The 10,421-nt window shown below is 38.1% G+C and overlaps 1 protein-coding gene across 2 annotated transcripts in view; it reads right to left on the bottom strand.

Annotated features, from left to right (window-relative positions):
• Positions 1-245: 245 nt before the first annotated feature.
• The window catches only part of LOC145786569 (uncharacterized), a 30,570-nt gene continuing 20,394 nt past the window's right edge, over positions 246-10,421 (bottom strand). For both annotated transcript variants that reach the window (XM_082598249.1, XM_082598250.1), the window contains 5 exons: positions 3,288-3,403; positions 2,825-2,992; positions 1,910-2,032; positions 1,218-1,811; positions 246-769 (listed from right to left, as the gene is read on the bottom strand). In XM_082598249.1, coding sequence (XP_082454375.1) covers positions 584-769; positions 1,218-1,811; positions 1,910-2,032; positions 2,825-2,992; positions 3,288-3,356 — 1,140 coding nt within the window. In that variant the 5' untranslated portion in view covers positions 3,357-3,403 and the 3' untranslated portion in view covers positions 246-583. The remainder of the gene's footprint in view (positions 770-1,217; positions 1,812-1,909; positions 2,033-2,824; positions 2,993-3,287; positions 3,404-10,421) is intronic.

Genomic DNA, 10,421 nt, shown 5'->3' with positions numbered 1-10,421 from the left:
ATTTGCACTGCCATTTTTATGCATACACATTAAACAGGAGTCAAACAAAGATTGAAGTGTCATAAACTCCAATTAACGTGTTAAAATTAAAAAAAATTACAAAAACGTTACCCACAAACAGTAGCCCCCTAACTTGACATTTGCAAACAATCTAAAATTTGTTCTGAGATCTTGTTAACAGAACGTCTAGCCGGGATTCTCACTACTCGGTTACCCAGCTGTCAATTACACGCTCGAATTCCATACACGTTAGAAAAATCGTTTATTTAAAAACAGTAGTAAACATAAACCGAAACGAATCATCGATAAAGAAGACACTACTCCTTTAGTTGATAGCGTAATAGGATGGTAACGAAGTGTGTATAACTGTATCTACATTATAGGCCTACATTTTTACAAAAATGCACCCGATTTAGATATGAATTTAATGAAGCCGTGCCCAAAACATTGGCTAAAAGTCTAAATATGTCTTAAAAAGGGTTAATAAATGTTCGAAAGCATGCTTTCAGCCTAGTCCCGTTCGCGAGAAATTTCACAGTAAAACCTGCCCGTTGAAAAACAAAACTCGACGATGATGACACGGTTACGTTAAATCAGGAATGACACTCCATAAGCTAGCATTAGGCGCCAATGCTTTCAACTCTTTAAGTAAATCGATGTCTGTTTGTTCATAGTTGTCTAGAAGTTTGGTCTTCGCTGGCCTCGCTTCGGTTTCGTTCGTCGCAGTGCCGTCTACTTTCTGACGCTTAGATCGTGCACCAGGAGACACCTGCAAGTGAAGAGAGAAAACTATATGTAGCTAGTCAAAATGGTAACTTTAGCTACAAGAGTGAAAGAAACATAGAAACAAGAGTTACATACCCGGCGACCGGCGTTATAGAGTCTATAAACAATAGAAGCATGTTTTGCTAACATGTAGCATTAGCGTGAAGTGTAAAAATTTAATCGCTATCACTTCCGTTTGCCTCTGGAAAAAAAGGCGCGCTTGCGTGAGCCAGAGGAAAACATGACACAGACAACTTGACGCGCGGACGTATATCACAACAAAAGCTTCTTTGTTTGTAAAAACTCAACACCAGGTTATGAACGTTGATGAAAATAAATTTTGTTTCCAACCAGCAAATTAGTTCTTCTCAGTGATTCAACGTATACATATGTTAAATCAAGTAAAGAGGATTGATTTATTGGATGAGTTAAGTTTGGCTATTGTCACTTACTTGTTTATGCTTGACATTAATTTTAGCAGTTCCCATTTCCTTTTCAGCATCTACTGATGAACTCGATTTTGAAGCATTGTTTGTGGAATTTGTAGCTTTTTTAGGAATAGTCTTTTTTGCCTTTTGAACATTAAGTGATTTCTTCTTAGATTTTTGAGATTGCGTAGTTTTTGATTTTGAAATCACAGGGTGAGAAAATGTGTTCGCCGTACTCTCAGCACCAAAAGCGCCAGGAAATCCGACTGGAGAAGGAGGTTCGCTGTTTGAATAATCTGAGGGAAACGTCGAGTCAGTCTCATTTACATTATGTTCCATTTTTACTGCCATGTTACAAACTTCAGCAATGCAATCGCTTGTGACAGGAAGGGAATTGTCACTGCCCGTAGTAGATTTGCTGTTGTTTTTGTAAGGTACAGCAGGAATTAATTTATTAAGGTGTACTGGAGATAGAGAAGGGTTGATATTAATAGGGACCACAGTGATGTTGCCAGCGTCTTCACGATCATAAACAATTTGACTCTGCAAATGAGGTCTTGCTTTGAGAAGATAACTTCGAAGATATGCTGCTTTTAATGTCCCTGCAAGTTCCCAAATCTAAAAAAAATGTTAAACTTAAAAGTATATTTTACTGAATGACGTTTAACGTTTTATGCATGAGACTGCAAACCAAAGTTTATCTCAACTATTCTTACTTCAACGACTGATTCCATAGACAACTCTTGTAAATCAACTATTTTTCCAGCATAAGCAAAGTCAATCAACTTTTGTACTGCCACTTCACTGGCCTGGAGCTCCATGCCAGCAACAGATGTATCCTGCAATTATATAAAAACATAACTTACACTATCAACATAGAAAAGAGTAGGCAGTTGATACAACAATTAAACATATTGTATATTTATTGTACTTTCTTAGGTAATGAAGTAAAAAACAAACTACTCAAATTGAAGCTTACGAAAGTTTTGATGAAAACAATCTCAGTATCACTATCAGTAAAATGTATCTTAAAAGTTACATTGTAGTCTTAGCTTCTGTCAGTGAGTGTACTTGAAATAAAAATGATTATCACTTTTTTATATCGAAGCTTGATGCAAATGTCAGTTCGGTCCTACTTTTTCTCAATTTTCATTTACTATTTGCATACGTGGGCAAAACTTTACAAAAGCTTCAAATGAATAAAATTCTCACGAGTCTTTAAATAGTTTAATTTGACAAGATTTGTGTTGATTAAATCAAAATCAGCTACTAGGGAAAAATTTACATAGACAATAACTACACAAAAAAGATTGCATTGAAAAATACATAAAATATTTATGTTCTTATGTAATTTAGTATTGCTATAGGTTATTCATTTGACAGAAGTATAGCTTGAAGTCTACTACACCAAAGCTGATAAGATAGCTAAAAGTGAGATAAAAAGCTGAGATCTTTTTAACCAACATTCTGGATTGTAAGTGATTATTATTTTTTCAGCCAGTACGGTACAGAAGAAGGTAGAAAAACTAGTTGTTGATTTAAAAATAGTGCCAAGGAAAAAAGTTAAAAATCAATGTCATTGAGAAACGTAAACCCATTCTTACAGGTACAAGTTTGCAACATTTACATACCGTCGTGGCAATTTCCTTGGAGACTGCGGCTAAAATACATTTATGAACATTAAATGTTTTTAGCGCATTTGCTTTGGTTTGTACGTTTATTGCAAAATTGCATTGCTGCCCAGCAGCTTGCTGTTGTCGTAATGATGCTATCAAAGCAGCACAATGCAGAACATCCAGCTAGAAATAACAGCAAGCTTGGTAATAAAACATTCTGCAAACACAAAACAAAGCAAGACAACTATTCAGTACAGTCTTGGGTGCAACGGTTTTATAACATTTTTAACAAATCTTTAAGATAGTAGGGGTTATATATGTTAATTAGCCTATATTTTCAAGACAGAAGATAATGTTCACTTGAAACAAAAAATATCTATATGCCCTTTCAGTCTTCAAAAAACAACAAAACAATTTTTGCATTAAAAAAATTATCAACCAAGATTAAATTAGTGCTTAAAATCAAATGAAACTGTACCTGACAAGAAATATCCCCAAACACTTGAAACAGTGACAATGGATTATTGACAAGTGACATTGTGTCCATGTTTTTGAAGAATCAGATTTGTGATCTAGGCTGCTTTAAATGATATCCTGCAAAATGCACAATTGTACATGCACAGCTCCTTGGAATGGGTTAATTCAGTACTGCACACAAAGTTAAGTTGCCAATTACTCAGAATTTACACTGGTCACTGTTGTTAGAAGATGTAAGAAAATATAACTGTCAGCTCAATGTGACCGTATAAATTGAGAAAGAAATTAAATAGAAAGTAAATAATTTAGTACTGTACGCTAATAGCAATACGTCAGTAATGTTTTCTTCAGATTAAATTTAACAAATCAAATCCTATCAGTATCATTACAAAGTTTGAGCCCTCCATAACAATTTATGACGATTTAAATGTATATGTCACTCTTCCATAAAGCAACAAAATGGATTTAACTTCAGTAAAAAAATCAAACATTTTACATTGAAATAAAAGCAACAAAAGAAAAGCAGTTTGGTGGATTTAAGTGCCACTGATCTGAAATTGTTTGGCAGCCCTGCTTCCAAAAGCTAGCTAGGCTTGGCTGCTGGCTAACGTTCGATTTTAAAGTAAAAAAATCGGTTTAATTTAACATTGACAACTCTTGAGCTGATTTATTTAAGGCAGTGGCTATTTGACCAGCACCATTATTTTAAGGCAGTGGCTATTTGACCGGCTCCGGTCTTTAAATCTGAAACACTATTTGACCGGTCATGACGTCACTATACGTCACTATTTTTTCTTTTTCTCTTTCAGAGCAAAAGACGAGAAGCGCCTATATAAGTTCTAAATTTGACAGACATTCAACACGTTCTGTGGCGCGTGCGCTACGTCTGCGACTCCCACTCTAGAGGGATTGAGTTCGATACTACCCGGAAGCATTCTTTTTCTTTTTTTTCTTTTAACTAAATTTTGACTGGAAGTGCATTTTTGTAGTCAATTTTTAATTTGAGTTGCCTACAGCGCAATTTTTTATGTCTTTTCAAATGTGAGTAATAAAGTTAGACTTTTTTTAATTTTCTTGAATTTGAGAATTTCTCTGGGTAATTTTCCGTTCGTCATAAGAGGATGTTAATAATGGTAATGGTATGTCGTTCGGCAAACACAGTCACATCCTCTTATGACCGGTCCCACGAATTACCCATAAGTACCCATAAGCACCATAAGTACCCATAAGCCCCATAAGTCGCGTCGAATTACCCATAAGTACCCATAAGTCGCGTCGTATTACCCATACGCCCCATAAGTCGCGTCGAATTACCCATAAGCCCCATAAGTCGCGTCGAATTACCCATAAGCCCCGTAAGTCGCGTCGAATTACCCATAAGCCCCATAAGTCGCGTCGAATTACCCATAGGCACCATAAGTAGCATTGAATTACCTAGAAGTAACGTCGAATTACCCATAAGCCTGTATAGTGTAGAGTGTAGTCTATAGCCGTCTAGAAGCCTAGTAGTCGGTTGCATAGCCGAGTGGTGAGGAGCACTGGCTGGGCGTTCCAAAATATAGTTCTACACCGCTCAAGAGCAGGACACTTGAAGGCATGCCTAAAGGTGGACACAAAGATTGGCTTCGTTGCCTTCCCGTCCGCTTATGTGTAATCTGCAGTTTGCTGCAGCAGATGGAGTGTTTTGTCCGATAAAATACCTTAACATTGGACAATTTTCCCTATGAACCAGGTGACTGCAGCATAGCAATCGTTCTCGCACTCAGCCAAAGACTTAATTCTTGCTTTAAACTTGATAATTAAAGAAAAAAAGGAATAATGGCAAGGGTGGGAATCAAACCCGTGTCACCAAATTCAATAGCCTTTGCCTTAACCACTCAGCCACGCAAGAGCTCGTGAAATCTTCGCTTAATTTGTTTATATGGGTAATGTTTCGAGAACGCTCACAATATTATCAGTTTAGTTTGTTTTTATTTCTGACCATCACAACGAAAAAACAATACACGACAAACTTAGCACAGATCTATAAAAGGTAGAAGCGACAAAACGCGGACGTTATAACGTGCACAATACCAAAGCCTGCAGATTACATATACGCTGACATGAGGCGTAAGTAATTCCACGTTGCTTATGGGTAATTCGACACGACTTATGGGGCTTATGGGTAATTCGACTCGCGTCGAATTACCCATAAGTCGCGTCGAATTACCCATAAGCAACGTGGAATTACTTACGCCTTCATGTCAGCGTATATGCAATCTGCAAGTCGCTGTTGCGACTTGCGATCGTGTCACTTAAACTGATTGTCCTGCTTTGGTATCATGCACGTTATAACGTCCGCGTTTTGTCGCTTCTACCTTTTATAGACCTCTGCTAAGTTTGTCGTATATTGTTTTTTCGTTGTGATGGTCAGAAATAAAAACAAACTAAACTGATAATATTGTGAACGTTCTCGAAACATTACCCATATAAACAAATTAAGCGAAGATTTCACGAGCTCTTGCGTGGCTGAGTGGTTAAGGCAAAGGCTATTAAATTTGGTGACACGGGTTTGATTCCCACCCTTGCCATTATTCTTTTTTTCTTTAATTATCAAGTTCAAAGCAAGAATTAAGTCTCTAGCTGAGTGCGAGAACGATTGCTATGCTGCAGTCACCTGGTTCATAGGTCTATAAATGGTAGAAGCGACAAAACGCGGACGTTATAACGTGCATGATACCAAAGCAGGACAATCAGTTTAAGACAAACAAACAAACAAACAAGTTACACGATCGCAAGTCGCAACAGCGACTTGCAGATTACACCTACGCTGACATGAAAGCGTAAGTAATTCCACGTTGCTTATGGGTAATTCGACGCGACTTATGGGTAATTCGACCCGAGTCGAATTACCCATAAGCTCCATAAGTCGCGTCGAATTACCCAAATGCCCCATAAGTAGGGTTGCCAGATATTTTTCCTCAAAATAGTGAACATTTTGAAAGCGCGTGACCGCATCCTCAATGTTCTCAAAGCAGTGGCGTAGCCAGGAATTGTGAAAGGGGGAGGGGTTGACGGCCGGCGGGCGAGGCCCGACGGCGTCTTCGCCCAAAGGCGACACCCAGTGGCGGGAGGTCTGGGGGCCTCCCCCAGAAAATTTTGAAAAATGACTTTGAATTTGGTGCATTCTGAGAGCATTTTCAACCAAAATGTGGGTATAAATATTCCTGTAAAATGGTGCTGTCTGGTGGCATAGCAAAAGGATAAGATCATTATTTCTTGGGCATTTTTCGGTAATAGAGCTATGTCTCTATGTTTTCTTGTTGCTAATTCCCAGCTGAGATATTTAAATGTTTGGTATTGGCAAAACTCGCTCTTTTAATGCAGTTTCGTTTAAAATTAGGCAAACTTTGTTTTGAGGCATAGAGACTGAAAGCATCATTCTCAATATGTCACACGCGTGACAAAGGGGGGGGGGGTAGTAACCCCCAAAACACTTCCCCTTGGCTACGCCACTGCGCTCATCTGTCCATATGTTACCCATAACACTGAAAATTCTCTCAACATTGGCATTAAATACAGGGATAGACATTGTATACTGGACAAATTTTAACAATTTAGGTACAGTTTCTCACAAACTAAACTGATAATATTGTGAGCGTTCTCGAAACATTACCCATATAAACAAATTAAGCGAAGATTTCACGAGCTCTTGCGTGGCTGAGTGGTTAAGGCAAAGGCTATTGAATTTGGTGACACGGGTTTGTTTCCCACCCTTGTCATTATTCTTTTTTTTCTTTAATTATCAAGTTTAAAGCAAGAATTAAGTCTTTGGCTGAGTGCGAGAACGATTGCTATGCTGCAGTCACCTGGTTCATAGGGAAAATTGTCCAATGTTAAGGTATTTTATCGGACAAAACACTCCATCTGCTGCAGCAAACTGCAGATTACACATAAGCGGACGGGAAGGCAACGAAGCCAATCTTTGTGTCCACCTTTAGGCATGCCTTCAAGTGTCCTGCTCTTGAGCGGTGTCGAACTATATTTTGGAACGTCCAGCCCGTGCTCCTCACCACTCGGCTATGCAGCCGACTACTAGGCTTCTAGACGGCTATAGACTACACTATACAGGCTTATGGGTAATTCGACGTTACTTCTATGTAATTCAATGCTACTTATGGTGCCTATGGGTAATTCGACGCGACTTATGGGGCTTATGGGTAATTCGACGCGACTTACGGGGCTTATGGGTAATTCGACGCGACTTACGGGGCTTATGGGTAATTCGACGCGACTTATGGGGCTTATGGGTAATTCGACGCGACTTATGGGGCTTATGGGTAATTCGACGCTACTTATGGGGCTTATGGGTAATTCGACGCGACTTATGGGGCTTATGGGTAATTCGACGCGACTTATGGGTAATTCGACGCGACTTATGGTGCTTATGGGTACTTATGGGTACTTATGGGGCTTATGGGTAATTCGTGGGACCCCTTATGACGAACGGAAAATTACCCAGAGAAAATCTCAAATTTCAGCAAATTAAAAAAACTCTAACATTATTACTCACATTTGAAAAGACATAAAAAATTGCGCTGTAGGCAACTCAAATTAAAAATTGACTAAAAAAATGCACTTCGGGTCAAAATTTAGTTAAAAGAAAAAAAAAAGAAAATGAACGCTTCCGCGTAGTATCGAACTCATTCCCTCTAGAGTGGGAGCAGGAGACGTATCGCTCGCGCCACAGAACGTGTTGCATAAAACTGTCAAATTTAGAACTTATATAGGCGCTTCTCGTCTTTTGCTCTGAAAGAGAAAAAGAAAAAATAGTGACGTATAGTGACGTCATGACCGGTCAAATAGTGTTTCAGATTCAAAGACCGGAGCCGGTCAAATAGCCACTGCCTTATTTTAATCTAAAACACATTGTTTTCTTTTACCTTCTCTTTCAAAACAAAAGACGAGAGAACAAGTGAAAAAAGTGCGTATACAGTATAACTTCTAAATTCAACAGTTTCTTTCAACTGAATTAGTGGCGTGTGCGATATTTGTCAGGCTGGTACTCCCAAGGATATGAGTTCGATATTACCCAGAAGCGTTTTTTTTTTTTAAACTAAATTTGTCTGCTAAAAAAGCATTGCCTGAAAGTAAACTGAACATTGATGAAACCATTTTTTTAAAGTACCGGTACTGTAACTTTTTATAGCCACCAAACTAACTTGTTAAGAACAAAAATGTAATGCGTTGTTCGGCAAAAATGGTCACATCCTGGCTTTAGGTCCTTTTATGTGACTTATGACGAACGAAAACTTACCCAGAGAAATTCTTAAATTTAAAAAAACTCTAACTTTTATTACTTTAGAAGCAGCTGACTCGATGACTAATATAGTCTTTCGCTGCTTCCTGTCTGTTGTTGAATATATTTGTACCGGTTTATATTTGTACCGTATACTATTTTCGCAGCAGACAATTTAATAAAAGGTTTCTCTCTCATATTTGAAAAGAAATAAAAAATTGGGCAACTCAAATTAAAAGTTCACCACAAAAATACAGTAGCCTAACGATTGAGTACCGTAGGTTCAAGTTCGAATTTAGTTTAAAAAAAAGCGTTTCCGGATAGTATCGAACTCATCATATCCTTAGGAATATCAGCCTGACAAATATCGCACGCGCCACTGATTTTGTTGAAAATTTTTTTTCAATTTAAAAGTCACCGTATGTATATATACTGTATACCAGTGGCGTATATTCAGGCTGTTCAAGGTGTGCACTGCACACCCCAAGAAATCCAGAAAAAAAGAAAATTTCCATTGGTTGTCGGTGTTCTTATTACTTTCATGATATTCTAACATCTTGCTGCATGCTGATTGCTTTCTTTTCAATTGCAAAACTCGCCCCCTTCTAATTTTAATACTCCAACGTTTGAGGTCATTGCCTTTAATTTTTTTCGGTCATTACCTTTAAGCTGGGTGTGCACTGACAGCTTGGCGAGTGCTATTTAAAATAAACAATTAAGAAAAATGACGTCACGAGGCAGCGAAAACAGCAATGGTTTTAGGTCAGCCAGGCTGTGCACTCGCTGATCTGCACACCTTGGCGCGTCATTGGGGGAATCCCAGGCAATAGCAAGTTTTAGCTTGTTGGATTAGAGTTTGAGGTGATCAGCGTTGGAAACAACTTTTGCTAGAACTGAAACAAAAGCAAGCTTTCTACGACGATGTAATTCAAAAATTTATTGCACAAACAAGAAGAATCGAATTATGCTATCTTAGATGAATTTTCCTTCTGTAGTCTAGGTGTTAAACATTTTCGTTTTTACTAAGTAGTACGGCGGATAAAAGTACAGACGACCAACATAGCAATCGACTTTCTTTTCTTGTTTAATGTCGAGTTGCTTTGCTATTGTTTTTTGTTTTAACTTTCACCTGATTGTTTTTAATTTGCTTGTACATTTCTCAAGGTGTTGCGACCGTGCCTAATCCTTGCATGAAGTAGCCGAAATCATTTCCATCTCGAGCACGCTTTAACTTTCGCGTTTTTTCAGACTCCTGCTGTGTTATGGCAAGTAATATTGTTCGCTTTGATGGTCGGAAATAAAAAGTGAACTGAAGTGAACTGACTTTAAAAATGCAACTTAATGTTGAATATCATTAAGTCTTTCATTCAATGCGCTGTCAAATAAATACCACCGTCATTCTGGCAGAATAGTTTTTCCGCTTTCCGCCTAAAAAAGTTATCCGTGAATAAGTGCGAGGCATAAAATGCGACCAGACATACATTCGAAATATCTTAAATAAAACTATGATCCGCAACACGTGCCACTTAAATTTTACATGCATCGGATTCAGTATTAAATTACCTTTCCAGGGATGTGCACCAATAGGTGCGCATATGGAAGGAACTCCTAGCAAAACGCTTCAAAGATGGAGGATATATTTACGATAAACATTAAAATAATACGATTTTTGCATAATTGACACCACTCAAACATCTTGGAATAAAACTATAATCCGCAACACGTGCCACTTAAATTTTACATGCATCGGATTCAGTATTAAATGACCTTTCCAGGGATGTGCACCAATAGGTGGGCGTTTCAACATCGACAAAGATTTGTTCAGGGAGAACCTAACAAAATTTCCAGGCTTAGTGT

This window comes from Aplidium turbinatum, chromosome 17 (assembly GCF_918807975.1).
Source record: "Aplidium turbinatum chromosome 17, kaAplTurb1.1, whole genome shotgun sequence".
Taxonomy (NCBI): Eukaryota; Metazoa; Chordata; class Ascidiacea; order Aplousobranchia; family Polyclinidae; genus Aplidium; species Aplidium turbinatum.
The sequence above is the reverse complement of the archived record's forward strand: the minus strand, read 5'-3'. Positions and strand labels throughout refer to the sequence as shown.